General features: G+C 39.8%; 1 protein-coding gene across 1 annotated transcript; it reads right to left on the bottom strand.

Moving 5' to 3' along the window:
- Positions 1-5,636: 5,636 nt before the first annotated feature.
- TIGD4 (tigger transposable element derived 4) lies at positions 5,637-26,400 on the bottom strand (the record flags this gene model as incomplete). The annotated part of the gene is made up of 3 exons (XM_079919839.1): positions 5,637-5,840; positions 22,923-23,041; positions 24,870-26,400. 3 exons carry the CDS (start codon positions 26,398-26,400, stop codon positions 5,637-5,639), a joined length of 1,854 nt encoding a protein of 617 aa, XP_079775965.1.
- Between the last annotated feature and the right edge of the window lie 258 nt (positions 26,401-26,658).

The raw sequence follows: 26,658 nt of genomic DNA, 5'->3' as shown, positions 1-26,658 counted from the left end.
AAATGGGAAAACCACTGTTATGTACAAACTGGGAAGGAGAGGAGGGAATAAATCCAGTAGTGATGAAGAAGATGATAATTATAGCAATAAAAAATTCCAGTTAAGATTAATAAAACCGGGATTCCCTGGTGGCGCAGTGGTTGAGAGCCCACCTGCCGATGCAGGGGATGCGGGTTCGTGTCCCGGTCCGGGAAGATCCCACATGCCGCGGAGCGGCTGGGCCCGTGAGCCATAGCCGCTGAGCCTGCGCGTCCGGAGCCTGTGCTCCACAACGAGAGAGGCCACAACAGTGAGAGGCCCGCATACTGAAAAAAAAAAAAAAAAGATTAATAAAACCATTACTATACGCTAGGCACTGTTCTATGGCCATTAAGTGAATTATTTCATTTTATGAATTCACTCAATAAATATTTATTGAGCACCTACTATATGCCAGATACAGAACCAGGCAATAGGATACAGCAGTGAATAAACTCAACAAAAAATCATTGCCTTCATAGGGCTTACATTCTCCTGGGGGAGATAGACAATAAACAAACAATAAATACAATTTAGTAGCATGTTAGATAGTGCTAAGAGCTAAGGAGAAAAAAACTGATGCAGGAAAGGAGAAATAAAGTATTGTGGAGGGTGTAAAGATTTTCGAGAGCAGAGCCACGCAAGGCCTCGATATAAGGTGAGATTTGAATAGACGTGAAGAAATGAGGGAACCAGCCACAGAGATATCTGGGGGAAGGGCGCCGCAGGCAGAGTGAACAGCATGTGTGACACAGAGGCCGGAGCATCCCTGGTAAGTTCCAGTAACAGCAGGAAGGTCATTTGGTCTTAGCTAATGAGAGGAAGAGGAACTGGAGACATGCTAGGAGCAGTGATGGGGTCGTGATCTTATTGGACCTTGAAAGTCATAATAAGGGCTTTGGCTTTTACTCTGAGTGATTCGGGAACTGGAGCACCTGGAGCAGAAGAGTGACGTGATGGGACTTGAATCTTAACAGGGTCACTCCTGGCGGATTTTTGAGAATAGATTGCAGAGACCAGGGCAGACTCGGAGAAACCGATATGGTACTGTCATCCAGGAGAGAAATGGTGGTGGCTCAGAACAAAACGGTCACAACAGGGATGTTGAAAAGTGATCCGTCTCTGATTAGAATTTGAAGGTTGAGTCAATAAAATTTGCTGAGGGATCAGATATTGTGTGTGTGTGTGTGTGTGTGTGTGTAAGAGAAAGAGAGACAGAGAGAGAGAAAGAGAAGAGAGAGAAGAGAGAAACCAAGGATTTCTAAGGGGTTTGGCTGAGCAGATGGAAAAGATCGAATGACGCTTACGGGGTGGACTGCAGGGTGGTGGATTTAGCGGCTCAGCTTGGGACCTGACAAATTAGCGATGTCAAGTTAACAGCTGGATATATTGGTCTGGGCTTCAGGGGAGCGGTCTGTGCTGGAGATAAAAATGCTAGAATGATCAGCATATAGGTGACGTTTAAAGCTAGGTGAGATCAACGAGGGAGTGAATAACTAGTAAAAAGGAGAGGTCCAAGGAGTAAGTCCCCACGCATTCTGACGGTCAGAGGTTGAGGAGTTGAGGAAGAAGAAGTTATTATAGGAGATGTAGACGGAGCAGTCAGAAGGGTGGGGGGAAAACCAGTAAGTGTGCTGTCCTGGAAGCCAAGTGAAGAAAGCGTTTCAAGGAGGAAGGTGTCGGAAACATCATCTGTGTGTAACTTGAGACTGTGAAGACTTAAGCCAGGGGTAACACTGGAGGGAAGGTGAGACAGCTATTAAAATAAACAAAAAGTGATACGAATGACTGGAGACTAGGTGTTCCGGTCTGAGGACAAGATCATCAGAGTTGACGCGACAAGGAAGAGCCCCACCCCACCTCCAAGCTCTGTGAGTGGGGATCCGGCCCCCAGCAGAGGGCGCAGGGGAGGGAGTGTCCCTGAGGGACAGAGCCAAGTTTCAGTTTGGGAGGACAAGAGACTGCTCAGGAGAGGGAAGGGAAGGAGGATTTTGCTGATGACTGACCCGAGTTCCAGAGGGCAGGTGAAAGGGTTTCAGAGATGGGGAGGGGGGCCCAATGAGGTCAGAAAATAACGTGGGGGTTAGACTCCCAGGGACGAAAGATGACCCGTGAATGCTGAGTCTTGTGGGGATGGGCATCGGTGCGGATAAGGGACACGAGGGGTTAGTCTTGATGGTCACAAGGCAGGTAGCAAGGGATCTGGGGGACTTGATAGGAGTTGGACAGGTTCGGGGGCTGCCCCCTGATGGCTGTTGGGAGGGGTGTGGGGTCTGGCACAGGGGTGGTCTACCCTGAGCTGGTCCCTCTCTAGGGCCCTATTTAATCCACACAACACTGTGAAGTGAGTACTGTTATTATTCCAATTTTACAAAAGAAGATATATTCAAAAAGCAAGGAGGATGAAAATCAACAGGACTTGGTGAACAAAGGCCTTAAATTGCAGGTTGAATCTGGTCTTAATCACCAGAAGGGAGTTGAGAAGGGAGGCTACTTGGGTGTGAAAGTGGAGGGCAGAATAGACTGGGAAGTTGATTCCTGTTTAACAGGTTTTGAGTTGAAGGTGCAGGCAGAGGGAATTGGAAATGAGTTGAAGATGACTGGAAACATAGAAGCAGGCTTGACTGATGTGTCAGAGCAGGCGAGGTTGATCTGGAAGTCAGCAGTCCAAGCCAGAGCACACCTTTCCATCCCAGATCTTCCCTGGGTAGGGGGAAACATTTGTTTTCTAGGGGTGAGAAACAGGAGGAGATTAGAAGTGGATTTCAATTTAGGAACTTGATAAAATCCCAGCTGTTGCCCTCAAACTACCCTTGGTAGTTTGCCCTCAACTTCTTGCCCTCAACTTCTCATGCCAGCTTCTCACTTGGCGTGATCTGAAGGATCTTCTCTCAATTTTATTGCTGGTGTAAAGCTGATGCTTTTGAAATATTGCTTGAACAGTGACCTCTAGTGTTATAAAGAGATCTCTGCTAACCGATGAGGCAGTCTAAAAATGAACATTCCCTTAAGAGTCATTGCATAGATTCATATTGCCAGGATGTTCCTTAATAAATTATTCAGTCCATCTCTCTCCCTTTAGGGAGGACATCACTTGAACAATTCCAAGTCACTTCCCTTCAAGGCAGATGTAATGGAGCTTGAGAAAGTTCAGAGAATGGCAACTAGAGTAAACAAGGAGAGAAATGTACTTTTCTGTGAGAATGGATTTTTTTTTAGAGATGAAGAAGAATATACTACAGACCAGAAAGTTGACACGTATGAAACACTGAACTAACAGAATAGATCTCCAAGTGTGAGATCTCTTTGAAACCATGAAGAGAGGACTTTAGTATAATACTGGCTACCACTTTTGAGTATTTGCTCTGTGCCAGGTATGCTTTCAACCACCCTTGAGGTAAGAACCATTATGATCTCCATTTTACAGGTAAGAAAACCAAGGTATAGAAAAATTGATTGCTATTGTAATGAACCAAGGTGACACAGCTGAAAGGGGGCAAAATCAGGATTGGAACCAAGCTTTCTGACTCCCAAGTCGGCGCTCCTAACCTGTAGACACAACAACCCTGGAATAAACAAGAATGCTAATTTAGATATAGGATGCACATGAATCAGTAAATTAGCAAAGGATAAAAATGTAAATTTGGGCTTCCCTGGTGGAGCAGTGGTTGAGAGTCCGCCTGCTGATGCAGGGGACACGGGTTCGTGCCCCGGTCCGCGAGGATCCCACATGCCGCAGAGCGGCTGGGCCCGTGAGCCATGGCTGCTGAGCCTGCGCGTCCGGAGCCTGTGCTCCGCAACGGGAGAGGCCACAGCAGTGAGAGGCCCGTGTACCGCAAAAAAAAAAAAAAAATGTAAATTTGTTCAAGAAAAGTGTGGTTGTGGACATGGCAGTTTGGGAACGACTAGGATATTCTAAGCATGGGTGGTTATCTTCCATTTCTCACCCAGCGCTCCTCAGTCCTAGCAAACCGTGAATCTGTGGCCCTTCAGAGAAGAAACCCCATGCAGACTGAGCCATGCATTTCAATTTTTTAAAACCCTCATTAGCAGAAAAATTCTTCGTGTCTAGTCTAAATCCCTCCTGTTGATGCCCATTTTCTTTTATTCTTTTTTTTTAAAAAAAAGAATCAATTTATTTATTTAGTTTTGGCTGCATTGGGTCTTCATTGCTGCACACAGGCTTTCTCTAGTTGCGGCAAGCGGGGGCTACTCTTCATTGCAGTGTGTGGACTTCTCATTGCGGTGTCCTCTCCTGTTGCGGAGCACGGGCTCCAGGCACACAGGCTTCAGTTGTGGCACACAGGCCCAGTAGTTGTGGCTCACGGGCTTAGTTGCTCCGTGGTATGTGGGAATCTTCCTGGACCAGGGCTCAAACCCATGTCCCCTGCATTGGCAGGCGGATTCTTAACCACTGTGCCACCAGGGAAGTCCTCATTTTCTTTTATTCTGTCATCAGTCAAGATGGAAAACAGGTGGACAGGATCCTCGCTGTTTTTCCGTATCTGAATACCATCCGTAAGTCCCTCTTCAGTCTTCTGGTCTACCCGCCTTCAAGCTATACCATCATCCCCCATCCTTTCCAGTATCTCCATAGGTCTTTTGTCTACCTTAAGGCTTTAATGCATCTTATGGGAACATTTTCAACCCTAAAAAGAAGTTTGTGCTTACAAAATAAATCATAAAAATGTCTTCCTTCATAATATTTACACAATGTTTCTCATTTTCAAAGGACTTCCATATACCTTATCTTGCTTGATTCCCATGTGCTTGTCCCTGTTTAACAGAAGAGAAAATGAGGCTCTGGGAAGTGAAATGATTTTCCTAAGGTCCCATAGGGAGTAGTAGAAAAATAATGAAGTTGACAAGAAAAGAGGCTGCATGGTATTTTATGACAGATTTTTTTAGAAGACATGTAAGGGTTAGAAAATAATCCTTTTTATCTTTTCTGTTTGTTTTGGTAGCTATCAGCATCTGATGATAGAAATATCTAGCAAACAAAACAAAAGTACAGCTTCCCTTTTCAGTCATCCTTGGGGGTTTCATTTTCATAATTAGAGCCCAGAACCTCTCTTTCAATTTATGGGACTTAGGTAACTGCCAACTCAGTGCTACCTAATTATTGGGCTAGGCACTGTTCCAATCACCCTCCACGTACCAACTCATGTAATCTTCACAACAACCTTGTGTGGTGGGGACTATTTTTACCTCTCATTTTACAGATGAGGAAAGAAGCACAGACAGGGTAAATAATTTGCTCAAGATTTTACAGGTAGTCCTGGCCAATATAAAGGTAAAGTTAAAGTAAAATCCGCCTAAATCCTGCTGTCAAACAGTAAGCATCCGTCACAGACTATGACCCATTATAATGCTGGTAGGCCGACAGATATGCTTCCTTTGACACATGAGGAATTTGGGTTTTAGTGAGATTAAGTCACTTAGTGTTGGTCACACAGTGAGGCAGGGCTGGTACCCGCTGGCACCCTCCAACGGTCATACCAGTTGTTAAAACGGTAAATTTTTCTGTACGGGTTGACCGTGCTGTTGCCTCAGGCTCCCCAAGAATCCCCATCACCCCTGCTGCCCAGGCTTCTCCCCTACGAGCCCTCCAGATCTCCCTACAGCCCGGCGACTCCAGGGGTCCCTGCTCCCATGATGCTTTCACCCGGCTCTGGCAGGCTCCCTTTGGGAACTGGCATCAGGGAGACAGGAGGGGGCTTTCGGGGAGAGGGGGTGTCCACAGGAGAGAGGGCAGCCCAGGACAGGAGGATCTGAGGGGTGTCTGCTGCATAGGTGGTTTCATTTCCCCTCTGTGTTATTACCTAACACACAAAATAGGACTCAGGAACGGCAGAGGAGGTATTTCTCCTTTGTTTTCACATTTCCTGGAGAAACTCTAGGTGTCTGAGCAAGGAAACAAGCCTGTCTGTGCTGCTGGCGGACTTAGAGGAGAGAGGACCCCAGCATCTGGGGAGGGCCAGAGGGCTGGAAATGAAGACTAAGGGATCTCTCTCCTTCCTGATAGATGGATCCACGATGATACATACACGTGAAGCCCTCCTATACCGGGCCAGGCCCTTACCTGGGCCTCCGTAAGTACGTGTGTACTTTCTTAAATTACGATGTGAGTTGTTTAAAAAAGAGCCGTGAGTCTGCTTTCAGCCTTGCATTTAGTAGGGGATTACTGTAGCTCCAGAGCAGACAGGTGGCAGCCGGGAAGGGATTACCAAATAGGGAGACATTGTTTTGGTAAAAGAGAGAGTCTCTGAAATGGGCCAGTAGTTATAAATATCAGTGGGAAATGCCTGTACGCTGATGTCAGAAGATGAATAGTAAAAGCAAGAAAGTCTTAGAAAAGGCCTGTGAGCATAACTGATTCTTCCAAGTATAAATCCTCTCAGTTAGTTCCCAGTCTCCTCAGGCATTACGTGGAAAAAGGAATAGCAGATGAGGCATCCATCTGTCTGTACAAGTACACTCTCAGAGCACAAGGAAGCAAACAGAAGCAAAAACAGGATAAATGGCACAGGGTGAGAAGTCAAGACAGAGGACCAAGAAATGGAGCCTGAAAACTGGCAAGGGTGTGTGAAGAAGTGTTCCTTAGTCAACAAAGAGATTCCACAAAGATTCACTTGTTGAGTTTAATAACCACATTCTTGCAAAGGGAATAGCAGAAAGAGAACTGAGTCATAAAAAGCAAAAGATGTTTGTATTACTTTCCTAGGGCCGCTAACTCGGTGACTTACAACAAAAATTTATTCTCTCACAGTTCCAGGGGCCAGAGTCCAAAATGGAGGTTGTCGGCAGGGTCATGCTCCGTCTGAAGGCTCCGAGAGACAAAACTTTTCTTGTGTCTTCCAACTTCTGGTGGCTCCTGGCATTCCGTGGCTTGTGGCAGCATCACCTCAATCTCTGCCTCTGTCTTGTGACCTCTTTTCTTTTTATTTTTATTATTTTAGGGGTGAATTTTTTTCTTCCAGTTTTGCTGAGATATAATTGACACTGTGTAAGTTACAGCACCCTGATTTGACTTACATACATCGTGGAATGCTGACCACAATAAAGGTAGTGAACATGCATCATCTCGTACGGATACAAAATTAAGAAAAAGAAAAAAAAACCTTTTTTCCTTGTGATAAGAACTCTTAAGGATTTATTCTTTTAACTTTCACATATAACATATAGCAGTGTTAGTTATATTTATCATGTTGCACATTACATCCTTAGTATTTATTTACCTTATAACTGGAGGTTCACACCTTCTGACTGACTTCATCCAACTCTCCCTCCCCCTACTCCCCACCTCTGGTAAACACACATTTGATCTCTTTTTCTATGACTTTTTGTCTGTTTGTTTGTTGAGGTGTAATTGACCTACAGCACTGTGTCAGTTCCTGGCACAGTCTTTCCTTTTCTTATAAGAACACTGGTCACTGAATTCAGGGCCTGCCCTAAATCCAGCCTGATTTCATTTCAAGATCCTTAACTAATTATGTCTGTAAAGACCCTCTTTCCAAATAAGTCCACATTCTGAAGTTCTGGGTGGATAAGAATTTTGGGGGGGTCATTATTCGACCCACTACAATGTGTGACCTATTGCAGGAAATGGACAAAAGGGGGAGACTATGCATTTATAAGACAGGAAATTCTTTTACTCTTTGTGATTAACTTGTTATTCTTACTATAGCAAATTATCTCACGATTGTTGACAATTAAAAGCAAACTTGACCTTTACCTATATCGTGTAGGACAGTGGTTCCCAGATGCTGGATGATAGCACAGCTCTGGTCCAAGGGAAGTTTCCACAGGTCAAGGCATCTTTCCCTATAAACCCTGCAGGCCCTGAGTTGAGGCCCCGGGGCCTCCAGCTGCCCAGAATCACTGAGTAGGAGTATCTTATAGGCACCTGTGTTCTTCAGGGCCCAGCAGAGAATGAGTGTGGCATCAGCGCCGTCAGTGAACTTGCTTCAGTTTGCACAGAATATTCCAAATTAAGGGAAATGCCATGAAGAGTGTCACTTGCGTTTTTGTTAACAAATCTATGAGAAACAGAGTTTAATAGTGAAAGATAAAGGCAAAATATGAGAATAAATTGAATATATACGCTCTACTTCATGATATCTCATTGAATGTATAACCACAAGCTGATAAATGTGTATCAGACTAACAATTATGTAAATGTAACATTGTAAAACAAAATTTCATATTGTAATTCTTCTCAACTCAAACACTATGTATATATTTGTAAAATTGTATTTCATCTGTGTTTGTTGTCAGGCTATACCAACTGACCTTTATGCTCTGTCCTTTTTACTTTCTGTATGTCAAATTAGTATTTTTTTAATGAAATAATAGCAAAAATAGATTTCTACCTCACAAAATTTAAAGAGGGCAACTTTTTTTTTTTTTTGCGGTATGCGGGCCTCTCACTGTTGTGGCCTCTCCCGTCGTGGAGCACAGGCTCTGGACACGCAGGCTCAGCGGCCAGGGCTCACGGGCCCAGCCGCTCCGCGGCATGTGGGATCTTCCCGGACCGGGGCACGAACCCGAGTCCCCTGCATCGGCAGGCGGACTCTCAACCACTGCGCCACCAGGGAAGCCCGAAGTGCTCCCTTTTAAGAACTCAGCTTCTGAAGTGTAGATGAGCTTGAGAGAGACTGGAAGGGAATCCAAGCAGTGTTGTATTATTGGACTTGTAGGGGGCATACAAGTATCCTTGTCAGCTTCAGAAGGGTCAGTGAGTACACTGTTCACTGAAAAATTTCATACATTGCATGGAGATGAAATGGTATGGAGAATGAAATGAAATGTCACCCACAGTGAAATTAAATGTCTGGGGGAAGGAAAAGGAGGCTGACAAGGATGACATAGTTGACAGTCATGGGCAGACAGCGTTTAGCATAAGTTAATTTACCGGCCAGCTCAATCCAAAAGGATGCTTATATCTGCCTCACACTATGACTTTTTAGACTCTAACATGATGGGAGGAGGGGGAGAAAATAAGGGCCATTTCCAAGGGCATACTGTATTTTACGTATGAATTGCAGAAGCACAAGAGAGACCAAGAAGAAATTGTTTTTCATCTTTTTTAGACTCCTGCCATCCTCCTGTCTATGCCAGCTCCTTCTCTGGAATGCAAGGCCCAAGCAGTTTGATGCATTAAGTTAAACTACGTATCTCCATGGAGGTGAATAAGAGATTTCACTGGGAATCAGCCAGAGATACGCACATACCACGAGTTAGAATTTGAAAGCAAGTCAGCCATGCGACAGACATGTCTCTTAGAATATGACCTTGTACTGGAGATTGGTAAATAAACCTCTGGTTGTAATTCAAAAACATTTAAAATGAATAAGACCTTGGTTCCTAAAAGCTTGAAATATTTGGAAAGACTAGATGACAACTTGATTTAGTGCTTTTCTAATTATCAATAGCTGACAAAAACAATTCCTACTAAAGCATCTGAAAGTTTTGACTTTTCTCCCTAAGGATACAGGGAGAGAAGCACAGAAGCAGTTACACAGACAAACACCAAAGAGGTAATGACAATAAAACGCGATTAGGCGTGAGCCACTCCCCTTGGAACATCTTGGACAGAGTAGGTGTTCAACTTCCTTTAAACGAGGCTGGGGTGAGGGTTTCCTTCTGAAGGAGGACTGAGGTCTTCTGCATTTGAAAGTGACTGGAGTGATGATCCGGGGACCCTGCCATCACTGTCAGTTGTCACGTGCTGGTCAATTACAGTAAAGGCCCAGGGAAAAGAAGAGCCAATGTCCTGGCCGGGATGACTATGCCCAGTCTGGGTGTGGCTCCCACCTCTGCAGCCCTTCTTCCTGCCTGATCTCAAGGTGCCAGGGGAGCGCTCAGGTGGGTGGGACAGGTGGGAGCTGCAGCTAGAATACCGTGCCTACCGCTGGCTGTAATTTGATTTGCAAAGAGTCTATACTCTTTAAATTTTGGATTTAAATATAAAATGGAATCATATTATAAATGCACTTCAGAAGCTGATTGTGTAAAGGACCTCCATGGTGTACCTTCCCTCAAGTGCAAACTCTCTTACTGTAAAGCAAAACAGTACATATAGTAATATTTTAACCAATATAGCCTTTAAATCTGACTTTTAAATGGCAGGTTTTCTTTTCTTATGGTGAAATACCTTTATATTCTGAAATCTATTTCTGTAATCATTCTGTGTTCCAAACCAATGGGTTAATAAGTCATTGAAATGTAAAATATATTCAGTAAATTTTTTTTAAGGTACAGAACAACAAAAAGTTGCCCTCTTGGGCTTTGCCCACTAGCCTATTAAAGACCTTCATGGGATAGATTATCCTTGATGGTGTGTGTCTGTAATGAAGGCTTAAGTCCAGTTTTGGGATTTGAGCACAGGTGGGAGAAGTGCTCCTTTTTAACTCTTTTTTTTTTGCGGTACGCTGGCCTCTCACTGTTGTGGCCTGTAGGAATCAGAAATCAAGATATTTTCTAAGCACTTAAACAATGCGACCTTGGATGTTGGCCTGGTCTCAGAGTCACATTAGGAGCACGTGATCCTCATGTGCTTTATGATAATAAGAGATTCCTAGCAGAGCAACTTTCTGGACGTCTCCTATAAATATACTGGGGACCTAAGTTCCCTGCACCTCTTCAGTCCAGATACAGAATCACTTTTTCACACAACTATTTGCTGAGGTCCCACTATGTGCCAGGATTAGATATTGTTAAATGCTGAGAATGCAAGGCTGAAAAATATGTGTGTGGCTTAGTTCCTCACCAAGCTTATGGTCTGGCTGAGGAACTAGACAAGAAAACTATGAAGAAAAGAAGCTGGGAAGTATAGAACACTGTGGGAGCACACAGGAAAAAGTCCCTAACACAGGTCTTGGGAATCAGGAGGGCTTCCAAGTGGAAGCAATATTAAGCTGAGACCTGAAAGGTGAGTGGAAATTAGATAAGAGAATAGTGAGGGGACCAATCTCCTGTGGATTAAACACTGGCTAGGTTTATTATAGTAATCACTCACACACATGCACACACACCATTCTAGATTAACTTTAATGACCTCTTACTATTTCATGCTCTTCTGAAACCTGAGATGCAGTTTCTGGTTCTACTGCCCAGTCTCTACAGCTTGGGTTTGGCCAAGTCCTGGCTCATGGTGGGTGTTCAATAAATGAATGAAATGAAATGACCACTATGAACCCAGCATCTGACTCATTGAAGATGCATTCTTTTTTTCCTGGGAAGATGAATCAACTGAATGGAGACAGAACGTTTTTGGAGAGGAAGTAGAATGAAATAGTAATTATAGATAACCCTTACGTACTCTGTGCACCAGATACTACTCTACATGTTCACACATATAATGCTTGTGCTCTTAGGACAGTTACTTAACCTCTCTCTGCCTTAATTTTCCCATCTGTAAAGTGGAAATAATAATAGCACTGACCTCATAGCCTTGTCGTGAGAGTTAAGTCAGTTAATCCATACATAATTCTTAGAACAATTCCTCATACATGGTAAGTCCTCAATACGTTTTAACTCTGATTAGGTTATGAAATCACCACCCCTCCATGTTTTACCAATGTGCTGTTCTGAGTTCAGTAAATAAGTGCTTTACAAGTTCTGAAAGGCCAATGTAGGCAGTCGGAGCATTTACCAGAGGACATAGGGTTTAAGCTGGGCCTTCACTCAATTTGGGTGGGCAGAGTGGAGTGGGAAGGGCATTCCAGGAGGAGGGAAGATGTAGGGGGGTGAGGTTACAGTCATACTCTCACGTGCTTGGATTCCAGCTTGACCATTTACTGGTTTCCCCGTGTGTAAAATCAGGACAATATCTGCCTCACAGTGTTATTGCTATTTGGATGTTCTATGAAATAGCGAACATAAAATTCTTAGCACAGTGCCAGGCACATTGTAAGCATCCAATGTAGGTAGCTAGTGTTACTATTGTCATAGAATAGAAGGGCAGAAATAGAAGTTTGTGAGACTATGAGGAAACTAACCACTTACATCTAGAATTGGCTCCCCTATTCTATCATTAACTTAGTGACGTTTTCACCTACATAAGACCTTATTAATAGCACAAACCTGGTTTAAGTGGAGCCTTAAGTTTTAATGGGTTGGAATCGGGGAGTGGGGAGTGGGACCTGATTTTGAATAGACTACTTAGAATACCTTTCATTCTTAAACTGGTTAAGCTTAAAGTTACTGAGAAACTGAATCCCTGGAAAGTAAACCAAATAGCAAGGTAGTGGGGAGGTGATTTGTTCTTTCTTCACACCCTTGCAAGCAGGCAGACTCGTGCTCCTTGTAAGTCACCTTGCTGCTGCTGGGGCAGGAAGAAGAAGTAACACGAGCCAGATGCCTTTCCAGCCACTCCTTAACATACTTGATATGAACTTCTAGCTCCCAGAATAATTTCCCTGACCTCAGCGGTCTTTTGGACTCGGGTTTTCCCTACTTGATCTTTCAGCCAACTCTACCCCAGATGTCCTACAGAAGCCCAAGCTTAGGCCCCTCTAACGTTTTCTTTCATATCTAGGGCAGGAATTGATTTAATCAATTTTGGGTTTCCTGTGAAGATTCCATGCACATATGGAATGCAAGGGCATTTTCTCTTCAGAGCTTTATGTACTCAAGGGTGGCGTTTTGTAGATTTATCTACAACATGTATGAAGCCCCAAGTGACTTCATGGACTTTTCTACAATCTACATTTGGAGATACTATAGATGTACACTCTTTCTTCCTTATATACAGTGCAGAAAATATCAAATTAAAAACCTCTGAATTCTTCCAACCTGGTTTTATTGCCCTGCACTTCACCTGTGCAGGCCTGGGACCCCCCTGCAGGAAAGCTTCCTGAGCAGCTCATGCCAAGCTTTTCTCTATACTCTAGGAATTCCTTTACCACACTGATTTGAAACTTAGCATACGATGGCTTTTATTACCCTGTGTGTTTATTCTGTCTTCCCAACCAGATGGCAAAATCCAAGGTAGGGATGAGGTCTTTCACTATTCTTTATCCCCTCTCACTACCTAACGCGATGCACTGGCAGAGAAAGCTCTCGAAATAATATCTTACCCCTATGCGACAGTCCTCTTCCCATTTCAGAAATAGCTCAACTAATAGCGATCCTATGATTGAATCTTTATTTTCTTTGCTCTGAAAACAGAAAATACGTCATTCTGAAGAGGTTAGCTTGGGGTCTGTAGGGTTCACTTTTTAAACATTGTGTTTCAGATGCTTCACCAGATGATAATATCTCTGAATGTCAAAATGACCAAGTCCTGGTGGTGGAGATTCAGCTGGGGGCTAATTTCGGACTCTGTGTTCAGATTCTAGAGAGCCAAGCCCTCACACAGTTCTATTTATTAATTGGATTTGGCAAGGGGAGTTAATTCCTTGTAAAAGTACACAAGCAAGCTTTTAAAAGTAACAGTCAAAGAAGAAAGTTAAAAATAATGTGCAAAAGACCAAACTGCTTAACTCAAATACAAGTTTAGAAAAATAATTCTCTTACAATTTCTTTAAGTATTTATTGGTAACATTGAAGAGTTTGAAAAAGAAGAGGGAGAGGTGGGATGTTAGCTTAATATCCTCAGAGAGTGAGAGTTCTTTTTTAACAGTTTGTATAACTTTTAATACGGAATACTTTATATACGGTGGAAAGATGAAGTAGGGTTTCCTAATAGTGAAATCTTAAACAAATTTTATGTGCACGTCCTTTTTCTGGAGAAAAAAATCCAAAGCTTTATTTGAATTCTCAGAAGGGGCTGTTAATCAGAAGAGATTTAAAAACACAGGTAACCTTCCTCCATACTACTGAGTTTAGTAGGAGAGATGTAGACACTTATAAATTACCTTTATTCCAAGTACATCTCAGATTTCAACGCGTTTTTCAGTTCTTTTAAAGTAAACAACAACCCAAAAAATCTTGTACCCTTAACAAATCTTAAAATTAAAAAGAAAAAAAAAACCGTACAGGTAGTATTTATTCAAAGGCTAAGCTTATACAATGATCCCATGGGCCTATGGAACTTGACAAGGATTTCTAGAGTTGCTCTCCAGAGCTTTGAACATCTGGAGTCCTCATAGCAGTGGGCTGCTAAGTCATTAAAAAGTGTTAGCTTTTTAGTTTGCCTGATTAAAAACATGTATCATCTCCCTCAGGCCCCACAAAAAGCACTATAAGTACTTAACGGATTTCCACACAGTGAAACCATTCTCTGGGCAGTTAATTAGGAACCAGGTCTTCCCTAGACTCGGATGCTTTTTGAACTGATCAGTACAATGTATCTATTCCACACATTATTGAAAGTAAAAAAAAAAAAAAAAAAAAAAATTGCCGAATTTGTGGAGAAGGTTCTTACAGAAACTAAAAATCCAAAGAACCTTCTTCTAACCAGGGGCATTATGTAAGATAGTTTTTTAGAAGTCTGGCTTCTCATTTTGAAATAGGGGGAGGTAGAGTAGTGTGAGAAGAAAAACGGATTGTCAGTGAATAATTTTAAAGACACCGTCTCCAGTTCATGTGCTCATCACGAAGCAGTGAATGATACTGGAGCTGAGCACGGTGGTCATTCAAGTGACAACAGAATTTGGAGAGGACAGCGAATAGTTCTAAAAATATATATTCTATCTTTTATGCTAAGGATAGCTGCAGAACATGATTAACACACCAAAGAGCCAGAATTAAAAATTAGAGAACAAACCTTATCTGTTGTGCTTTCTGTCTCCTAAAATATACTTTGATTATTCCTTCTTGAGCCCCAGCCTGTTATACAGACCAACACATCTTGTTACTATACTAGATAAGAAAAAAAATAAAGGAGGGGGAAATCATTTATTAGAGAATCATTTGTTTTTAAACATTAATTTTGCCTTTTGTCGTGTTGCATTTTTCCCTCCTCAAGTGTTTTCAGATCCTCCTTTTGAGGCTTGAATCTTAAAAGACATAGCTTTCAGACGGATTATTTACTTTTTTTCCCAATAGTATTGAGGATGTTTTATTCCAAGGAGGATGTTCATTCCCAATGAGACCATTTGAGAGCACTGGCCTAACATAATGCAAGCTGCCCCCGATAAACAGAGAATTAGGAGAACCCTGGTTATTATTTAACCTGTGGTTCCTAATTACACACAATGGTCATAATATTTATAGAGAAGTGGCAGAAAGGGAATCAAGAATGTTAATATGTGGGGTGGGGGAGGGACAGACTGGGAGTTTGGGGTGAGCAGATGCAAACTATTACGTATAGGATGGATAAACAACAAGGCCCTACTGTACAGCACAGGGAACTATATTCAATATCCTGTGATAAACCATCATGGAAAAGAATATTTTGAAAATGTATCTATATGTATAACTGAATCACTTTGCTGTACAGCAGAAATTGTAAATCACTACTTCAATTTTTAAAAAATGTTAATATGAGACTGTTCAAATCTATTTTATTGTCTTGTAAAGATGTATGTCTTACAGCATGACCTTATCTATTTGTTCCATAGACACATTCTTTCCTTTCAGGTTATAATTTATCTTAACATAAAGGAAATGGTTTCAGCACTGGGAGAGTATGTCAGGAGGAGGGGGGACAGTTTACAGGGATCTTAAATGAGCTCCGTTTAGGTCTTATTTCAGGAATGGGAAGATTCCTCTTCCTCGTCCCCGCTGCCATCTCAGAGGCATCCAAAGTCCACCTGCCCTTCCCTTGGGCAGTTGAAAGGCAGGCTGCTCACATGGGGAAGTGGACAAGATCTGCCAAGGTCTTGGGGCTAAGATTGGAACCACCTCTGCAAGGTGGTCACCAAACAAAGTACTGGCTGCTGTGGAAGGAGGATTCCCCTGGATGCCATGAGGAGGGAGGGGCAACGGACACTGCCCATCCCAGGAGGCACTGGGCCATCTGCAGAGTCAACTCAGCTCCAGTAGTTATTTGACCTCCGAACAATGTCCATCTCAGTGACCCTGGCTATAATCTTCCTCATTCCTGTGTGGCTCCCAGGGCCTTTCTTTTCTCCCCACACCTGGAGGAAATTTTTTTTCTTCTTGAGAGCAGCCTCCACTTTTCTCAAACTCTCCTTTCTAATGCTTTGCTTATGTTCCAAGTCAGGCTTTGGAAAACAAAGATGGGAAGACTTCTCCTTTTCCTCCTCCATTTTATTTTTGTTTTGGAAATAAGAGAGCGAATGCTTACCCCGTCCTGACTATAGGCCAGTCCCTGCAGGCCTGGCTTCTACCTCCTCATCCCACTTTTCATCACTTGAGATGCTTTCTTCCGGTTCTTTAACCCATTCAGTCTCCTTCCCTCCGAGAACCTTTGCCTAGAACGTCTTGTCTTCTCTTTTCATCTCCTTTGACTCGTTGACCCTCATTTATCAGTCAAATCTCAGATCTCAGCTCCCGACACTTCCTTCCTGACCTTGAGATTAGGTCAGGTTCCCATATTATACGGTTTTATAGAAGCAGGTACTATTCCTTCAGATATTTCAGCATGGTCGTAATTTTTTATTTCTTCATGTCATTATTGAGTACCGTCTGCCTCCGCCGCTAGCCTGTCAATTCCATCACGGCGGGGACTTTTTTTTTCACTCTCACGTTCAACCCGCAGTCCCTCGCATAATGAGTGTGATAGGCTCTTATGGAATAACCAGCCATTTTTTTTCCTCACTATAATCTTCTGGAGTCACTAGGCTTGAATCAAGTCTATCTGGAAAATTCTCTGAGCAACAAAATCAATTAGGCAATATCAATCTGGACTTCCTAGGATTTTGTATTATTTCTCTAACAGAATAACTGAATATGGCAGATAATGATCAAATGTAGGGAAAGAAAAAAGATAAAGTTGAAATTCCACAGCCTAAGTGGATGTTGTAATAGGTTATTAGCCTTGTTGTAGACTTTAACTGTACAACTACAATTCAGGAATGCAAAAATATACTTTTTTTTTAAAAAAAAATTAAACTTTACGGGACTTCCCTGCTGGCGCAGTGGTTAAGAATCCACCTGTCAATGCAGGGGACACATGTTCAAGCCCTGGTCCGGGAAGATCCCACATGCTGCGGAGCAAATAAGCCCGTGCGCCACAACTACTGAGCCTGTGCTCTAGAGCCTGTGACAAGAGAAGCCAACGCAATGAGAAGCCCACACACTGCAATGAAGAGTAGCCCCCGATCGCCACAACTAGAGAAAGCCTGCGTGCTGCAATGAAGACCCAACGCAGACAAAAATTAAACTTTACTTGTCCACAAGCCCCCATTTCCATTTAGCAGCAGAAAAACAACAATCTTTCCACTTAAATATTAATTGTCTTCTGGTTTAAAATTTAATTTCACTTTAGAAATTACTCAGACATTGTGGGATTTAAACTCTTCAGCATGACCTCTCAGTGCAGGTGCAGGAACTTGTTATAAATAGAAAAGACATTACAAAAGAGTAAACTAGTCAGATAGGGTGATAACTTTCCCTTTAGGAAAACAGGATTAGATCCTTGCCTCTACCACATTTCATAAATCCAAATATGAAAACAAAGCTTGTAAGCTACTAGAAGAAAATCCAGAGGACTATTTCACGGCCTTGAAGTAGCGACAAGAAAAATAAAATAATTAGTATAAATTAAAAAAACACAGAGATTAAGTGATCCCAATTTTAAATAATGAAATGATCTGACTAAAAACCATACTTGAATTAGTAAGAAACTTTGATGATGTGACTAGATATAAAACAGTCAAAAATCATTCACTATTCTCTATACTAGTAATAATCAGAAAATTAAAAATTAAAAAACTATTCCATTCACAGTTGCAACCGAACTATAAAATATTTAGGAATAAATTAATAAAATAAAGGATATATATGGTAACCTGAAGCAAACATCATATTATGTAAATTGGTAGATATTTTTATTGTATATACTTTCCCATATTTTTAAATTAAAAATTAGAGTATGTCAAATTAATGATTATTCTCTTGTGATATGGTATATCAGTCTTCTTTTACCAAGTTTATTGTTGGGTGACTTTACAACAATTAAAATGGTTGCAGTGCATAGGTCTGAGTTTTTTGGTGTTATTTGCTTTATTTTCTTTCTTACTTTTTTGGTAACTAATTTGTTTGGTTTAATTTTACTTGGGAATTAACTGTTCATTGCAATAAACAGTATGAAATTCTCGTAGATATTTAGAGTGTAGGGGTGGGGCAAATATCTCTCTGCAAACCACTCCAAGTGTTGAGAGATGCAATTCTGGATCTTTCTATGGGAGCAGTTGTGCTCAGTGGGGCAGGTAATAACATGAAAATGACTCTTATCTCCGTGCTGAGTTATCTATTTTGCGCTATAGAAGATAATGCGTGGCACCAGCCACCAATGCTGTTATGACTTTGCATTAACAACAGGAGAGTTTAGTGGCATACAAAGAGGAAGTTAGGGGAAAACAAAACAAAACAAAACGTGGTCTTTATTCCTAATACAGGAAACAAGACTATCTGTAACGTCATTGTGTTCCCCAATTGAGCAAATATTTAATCATATCAACAACCTGCCTATATTTAATAGATACTATTGAAAGGATATAAAGGGATTATATGAGTCCACCTTTAGAAAGCAAAACGTGATGTTGTTGGGATTTGATGACTCAGAAAAAAATAAGTAAAAGTGGAGTGAAATGGGGCTCCTATTCTTCTGACTTTTCTCCCTGACACATTGGCTAAGAGTTTTCCTATCAAAGAAGTCAGGAAGCTGACTTCTTTGGACTTGTATTGGACTAAGGAGCGAAGATGAACGCGTAATTTATAGTACCTTAAACCAGCAAGTCTAGTTTTTCACCAGTTCGATACTATGTATAGTTTCTGTTTCACTTGGCAAGGAACTTCCTAGCCTTGTGGTAACAGTAAGATGTTCAAAAAGGAGAATCAGAGATTTTAGTTCCAGAATTTGCAAGTTGAATTTAGAAAATATCCACTTCAGTTCAAGCAAGGAAATTTGCATATACACACAAGTAAAAGAAATTTTAAAGAAGTTTAGACCTTGATGTTTCATCAACGTAAACATATACGTAATCAATTTTCTTAAAAACCTTCAAATAGTTTTTGTTTTTTTGTTTTTGCTTTAAACTATTATAGGACTGCAATCTGCTATCTGCATTCTGAAACATGAAAAGCTCTGGAAATCTTTTTGTAACCTGTGTGGTGGTAAAAGCTGGCCTGACATGAACTTATTTGGCAGTAAAAACTAGGAAGCTACTAAGCTATTTATAATCTTTACATATCTGACTTCATGTGACTATGATTCACCGCAAAATTATTGTTTGGGGATGCTGCCATAGTGTTCCCAGGGGGTGTTATATAATATGAAGTATATGCATTATTATCTTTTTCAAATCTGAGAAATTCTTAATTCTGAAACATATATGCCCCCAAGGCTTTGGATAAGGAACTATGGTCCTGTATACACTGCAACAAATATTCTTAATATCTTTGTTTTGTTAGGATGAATTTATATCATGTACAACATATTTCTAAGTCAGGTTTTCTGGGTTTAAATCCTTGTTTTGTTATTTATTAGCTGTAGCTGTACTTAAATTTTCTCAGTGGTAAAATGGAAATGATAATAATTGGAGGTATTCTGAGGATTAAGTGAGACAACATATGCAAAACACTTAGAACAGCTGGGTAATTAGTAAGCATTTAATACATGTCAGCTATAATTTTAACAGAGTGTACCAAATTATATTCCCAACAACAGTGCACCCATTTTTCTGTGCTCTTGTCTACATTTGGTATTATCCTTCTTTATAACCTTTTCTAATGTGCTACGCCCTCCCCCAAAAGATACCCCATTTTTGCTTGCATTTCTTTGATTTCTAGTGATGTTGAAAATATTTTCATACTTTATTAGTATTTTAATACTCAACTACTTTTCTTGAGTATCATACTTTTTAAAAGATCTCTGTTGAAGTAATATTAAAATATATACATTTACCTATATTTTTCTTGGTGTTTGCAAGTTTCTTTCCTCTCTTCCTTTCTCTTTTTCTTTTTCCTTTCCTCTCCTCCTTCCTTTCTTCCTTTTTTGCTTCCTTTCCTTCTTTTTAAGAGTTTAATCCTTCTAGGATTCATTTTGAATATGACTTAAAAAAATCCTATATTGTTAACCAATTGCCCCAGTGCCAGTTACTTAATAATCCATCTTTTTCACCACTGATTAAAAACTATTTTTATCATATGCAAATTCTTTGTCTTTTTCTAGACATCATACATTATTCCTTTGATTGACCTATTAATTCCCTTGCCAACACTATACCGTTTAAACTTCTGCTATAGGTCAAATACTACCTATTTTTATTTTTCAAGAATTCCTTAGATATTAATACATTTTTATTCTTCCAGATAAAAATCGGAATTATTTTGCAAACTTTTCAGCAAACCTGCATTGGGATTTTGTTTGAAAATTAACTTGGAGAAGACGGACATATTTCAAAGTTGAGTCCATTTGTTCAAGGACATGAAATATGTTCCCATTTCTTTTTAAGGTTTCATAAACTTTAAAGTCTTTGCTAATAGCTACAGCTAATTAACAAGTTCTGAAATATGCATGCCTTTTTAGTTTATAGCAAATCGAAAACTAAATTAATATGTGAGAACAGTTAACCCTTGAACAACTTGTGGGTTAGGGGCACCGACCCTCCAGGAAGTTGAAAATATGCGTATAACTTTACAGTCTCATCTCTGTATCCATGCATTCAACCAACTGGGGGCCAGTGTAGTCCTGTAGTATGTATTTAGTGAAAGAAATGCACATCTAAGTGGACCCTTGCAATTCAAAGCTGTGTTTTTCAAGGGTCAACTGTACCTTCATCGGTACGAGGTAGTCGTTATGGACAGAACGAATGACTCAGAATTCATATGTTGAAGCCCTAACTCCCCAGTGTGATGGTACTTGGAGATGAAGCTTTAAGAAAGTAATTAGGGTTAGATGAGGTCATGAAGATGGGGTCCTCGCGACAGGATAGTGCTCTTATAAGGGACACCAGAGAGCTAGCACTTGCTCTCTCTCCCTGTGCTGGCACAAAGAAGAGGTCACATGAGTATCAGTAAGAAGACAACTGTCTGCAACCCAAGGCGAGATCCCTCACCATAAACTGACCAGTTGGCACCCTGATTTCAAGACTTCCATCCTCTAGAACGGTAAGAAAATAAGTTTCTGTTGTTTAAGCCACCCAGTCAATGGTATTTTGTTATGGCAACCCAAGCAGATTACACTAGCAGTGTGTATATTAGTATTCCCCCCGACTCGGGGTTACCCTCAGCTACACAAGTTAATCACAGGCCAAGGAAATAGTACAATCAAATCAGCTAGCGTGGTGATGGAAGGGGCTACTTAGAAAGGGCTACTTCACAATGAGTACTTATTTTATTGAATTGCTTTCCGTGAGGATCCGTTTTTTAAAAGTGAAGGTTTCAAAGTCTCCTTATTCCCTCATTCAAAAAGGAAATAATTTTTTTATTTCTACAGATGAATTGCGTATTTCTAGAAGTGTTGGCTTTTCTGTTTTACTGCACAGAAGAATCTCAATGAGAAAACTGTCAGTGGTGTTTAGCGACCACAATACTAATACTTGCGCATATCTGGGAGTAGCAACATAGAGGCACCTTTCTGGTCATTCTCTATAGTTCTGGAACACTTCAGAGTTTGCTAAAGGCATTCACATGCAAATTTTTCTTTCATCTTCAAAATAAATTCAAATGAAGTGTCAGTCTCATTTTATGGATGGAGGAAACTGAGATTCAGAGAAATGAAATGTCTTTCGCAAGGTAGCATAGAACTAGGGCCAGATTTAATATATTCCAGCGAATGAAATGTTTTCTGAGAACTTAATTGTATGCATATCGTGGCCCCTAACCTAGGCCTTTCTCTCATGGGATCTTCTCTCAGCAGCTAGGGTAGCTGTCTGGCTGCCTTATACCACTCTGTCCTCGGTCCAAGTAGCTTTTAGTGCCCCCAAAGATCCAGCCCACCACTGGACTCTGAACCTCTGGGCAGATGTGTTGTGTTGTCTTTCCTAGAGGCAAACCTCTATCTGCCTGTCTCTACCATGCCCCTGCTGGGCCAGTGATCGAGAGGGCTTCTCTTGACATCTGACATGTCTGCATGGCAAGCTCTCCTTCGACTCTTCCTCTCCTACTTTACTCCCCCTTCCAATTATACTGCTTTGTATACACTAAGAGGGAGGTTTAACATTTGATATTAGGTCCAAATAAGAAGCCAGGCAAGTAACATGAAACCCACAGGCCTTGATTTACTCATTGTCCTGCTTTATCCTCTTACTAGTGGAGTGAAACCATGTCCCAAATTCAACACAAGATTTGTTGCTTGATGAAGTAGAAACAGGCAAAAACACTGTTGAAACAGTAGGAATTTATAAGGAAGAATAATGAAAATAATGCCACATTTAATTGAAAAATGAGTGAATTGTAAATCAAGTTCTTTGAAAAGGCAAGTGACATTTAGTCCCAACTTTGTACTGACTGTGTATAGAGAAGATACATCAGGAGTGAGGCAAGCAGTAGTGACTGTCTTAGGAAAAGTGACTTTTTAAAACTTTTGTTCTGAGAATGATTTAAATCTATATATCTTGTAAACTACACAGAAGCATGCACGTCATCAACAACTTACAAGTTATCTTTGAATTTAAATCTGCAGGCATCTTTTGCTTATTCTTTATAGGAGCCTTGTCTTATTTTATCACCTTTAGATTTATTATGCCCCAGAAGTAGAAAATGGATGATGTCATACAGAGGAAAAAAGAGTAGGTACTTTCAACACTTTGGGAATATTAAAGTTGTTCTAAATATTTTCATTAGAACTCCACTGGAACCTCTGTGTTAAAGTGGTACAGAATTACCAAATCAAAAGGTCCTGGTACTTCATTAGCAACAATGTTCTCAGGAGAGATGTTAATGAATACAGCTATCAGCAAAGATCCAGGCAGGGTATTTTCTGAAATACTTTGACCTCGGGGCCCTAAACTCAAGGGAAAAAAACAACAGAATTTTCTTTTATAGAGTATAGAAAATTAGTATTGTGGTATATAGTTAAAAGAACACAGGACGAGGTGATGGGGAACTACTGCATTTTAGTTTTGGTCCTGAGATTTTAACCAAGTCATCTTTCCAGGTTTTAATTTCCTCATCTGTAAAAATGGAGATAATAATTCTTATGTCATAAAATATCTGGAATGATTAAATAAAATATTTGATATCAAAATGGTATGAAGTAAAGAAAGAAAGAGAAAAAATTTATTGAGGGCTCAGTATACACCAAGTACTTTGGTTACAGGTGGGGCTCTTAAGAGAGATCAATGTCCATGATTTAAGTCCATGATTCCACCACTTTAAAATTTTAAATCAAATCATTAATAAAAATGCTTTTAATTAAATTTAAATAATCCGTATTTCACTCTAAAAGAAACTTTCTTAACATTGATATATTTTTAAGGCTTACTGTAACTAAATCTCAAAAGCAAAGTAAATCAACAGTGGAAAATAAAAATACTTTCTATAAATATTTCCTTCCAAATGTGTCTTGTGTTGGCAGATTAATGATAATTCAGAATAAAAATCATCTGTATAATGTTTTATACTTTTTCAAAATACTTTTCAAAGGGAACACTAAATTAGATGTAATAAGTTAAATAAACGTAGTATTTAAAATTTAACAACAGAAAAGTCTGACACATTGTTATATTTTTCTGTTGGTTAAAGACTATTTTATGGATGGAATATAAATAATTTCATACAACATTTTAAAACATTCTGAAGACAAAACTTCCCCAAACAGAAAGCTAATCCAAAATGTTATCCACTGGATTTGAAAAAAAAAAAAACAAACATCAAAATATGCTGAAAGAACAGTTTTTTCTGAAAATAAAATTAAGTAAAATCCAAAAAATTCAACATTACAGATTAAAAGTTTCAGCTCTTAAAATCGGAAAACTATCTAAGAACTACGTAAGACATTTTCTTTTTTAGTAACTGCATATGTATATTCATATTTACTTTTTAAGAGTAATCTTATTAAAATATAAATATTGTAAGAGTTTAATACATGTTTCAATAATGTACTTTTCTATTTAAACACACACATATACATACAAATATTTAGGAAGAACCCATATCACCTTCTGGTTATAGATGATTAAAAAAATCTGATAAGGTCATAGTCTTTTATTTGATCTTATATAGAAATAACTTGAAAGTTAGACACATTTTTAATCATATCGGTATATAATTGGGTCAGATTTTATTTTCAGTAATTTTTCATAGTTTTTATTAGGACGATTAGCTAGTTATGAGAAAAATAATTTAAAATTAACACTCAATATTTAAGTCTAGTTAGAATATATATGTTCATAAAACTAAATATCTAACCGATAGATATTTTGTTTCTTAGATGAGGTAGATAAATTAAAATATCCTAGAACATGACCTGAACTTAAAAAAACCCAGAAAATAGCAATCACCAGTTCAACCTGTATGAATCAAACAGCTGGAGAATTCTTTTTATTTTTGACATATATGCTGTATGTTTCAAGTACAAGGCCTCTGAAATTCATTTTCTGCTCCCCCAAACCTTACTAAATTGAAATTCATATTTTTCATTTACTTACTCATTATTTAATCTACCTAGGGAACTTTGCTCTTCAGACTAAAGACATTTGCAATTAAACCAAAGATCACTAGTTTTTCATTTTTTAGGTTTAAGTAGTATTTTCCCTTTACATACCTTAAATAGTAAAATGTATTACAAAAAGCTATTATCTTCAGATGGTGTACAATAAATAATTACTTACATGATAAAGAGTTAATAAAAATTTCAAGGTCTGCTAAAGAATTATGAAGCTCATCATTCATATCTTGACTTCTAAGAAAACTTTTCAGAGTATCTAAAGCGGTTATTGCCACATTTTTTGATGGTAAAGGGAGTTCGGTTCCCAGAGATCCACCATCATCCTCTTCATCAGAAGTACAAAATCCAGTTTCATCTGCTTTACTTTCTTTGGTCCATACAGCATCGTCACTTGGTGCTGCTTCACATGTCTCTAAATCATCATCCAGGGCAGCATACTCTTCTATGGATAAGCCTTCAGGAAATTCCACTCCTGCCGCCTGGGCATGGACAACCAAATCAAGACCAGTGTCCGTCTCTGCATTTGTCTTGTCACTTTCTCCCTTTTGAGATTTGAATCCTGCCTCTTCATAGCTCTTAACAATAGTCTCTGGGGTGACAGCCCTCCAACAGAGATGCAAGGTATCAACTGCATCTAGCAGGGAAAACATAAATTCTTTGCTGCCTTCAACAGAGCTTAAAAATTTCTTAATGAGACAATGTCGATATTTGATTTTAAGGCTTTTAATAACACCTTGTTTCATGGCTATAAGTTTGGAAGATAAACAAGACGGAAAGAACGCTAACTCAATGGATTTTAGGTTTTTTACCTCTGGATGTGCAGGAAACGATTCAACAAAAATCACCACTCTTCTTTGCTGGGCTTGAAATTTCTCATCAAGCTTCCGCATCCATTGTTCAAATACAACTGAGGTCATCCGTGCCATTTTGTTAGCTTCATAATACACAGGCAATGATTTTACGCCTTTGAAACAATGTGGATTTCTGTTCTTTCCAATGATAAGCAAAGGAAGCTTCTCAGAGCCGTCCATGTTTGTCCCAACCACCAGAGTTATTCTGTCTTTGCATAACTTGCCAATTGAGCATGTTTCTCCTTTAAATGCAAATGTATTTGTAGGCAACATTCGATAAAGCAGCCCAGTCTCTTTTACATTAAAAACATTTTTAGGATGATAATCATTTAAATAATAAGGAAGTATGTTTTGGTGCCAGACATCTGAAGGGTCTACTGATACACCTGTAGCTTCTACAGGTTGAGCTCTGAATACTAAACCATACCTGGATTTAAAGCGATCCAGCCAACCATTGCTGCACTTAAAATCATTATGTCCCAGTTTCTGGGCAAAATCATTAGCTTTTAGACGCAACATTGGACCATTAACTGGTACATTCAGACACTGGGCGATTCGATACCACCTCATTAGTGCCTCTTCCAGATCTGTGTAAAAAGCAGTTCTCAGTCTTTTTCTCTTTGGATCAAATCTCAGAGATTCAAAGGCTTCTAGAACCTTGTCTTTATTCTTCATAATAGAAGACAATGAATTTTTCTTTATTCCATATTCAGCTGCAATCTCTGCTTTTTTCTTACCACTTTCTACTGCATTTATGATGTCGATCTTTTCTTCAATGGATAGACTTTTCTTTTTCTTCACAGTTACGGGCAGAGTTGAGGCATCCACAGGAGCCTCTGCCATCTCACCCTGTGCTTATGTAGAGATGTCTTCTCTTTCTGGGTCTGTTTCCTGATGAAAATTTATTTTCCAGTATGATACAAGTTGCTGCTTTCTATTCCACTTCATGTATTAAAAGTCGGTAAGTGTCTAATAGTCGTACTCCTCAGAAAATGGATGAGTAAATAATTTCCTCAAAGGATCTGAATAAGAAAAATGTTATCTGCAGCTAGAATATTTTAGAAGAGAAACTTCCTCCCCAGGACCTTGTGTAGCTCAGTT

This window comes from Stenella coeruleoalba (genome assembly GCF_951394435.1).
Source record: "Stenella coeruleoalba genome assembly, chromosome: 4".
Taxonomy (NCBI): domain Eukaryota; kingdom Metazoa; phylum Chordata; class Mammalia; order Artiodactyla; family Delphinidae; genus Stenella; species Stenella coeruleoalba.
This window is presented reverse-complemented; position numbering and strand designations above follow the sequence as displayed.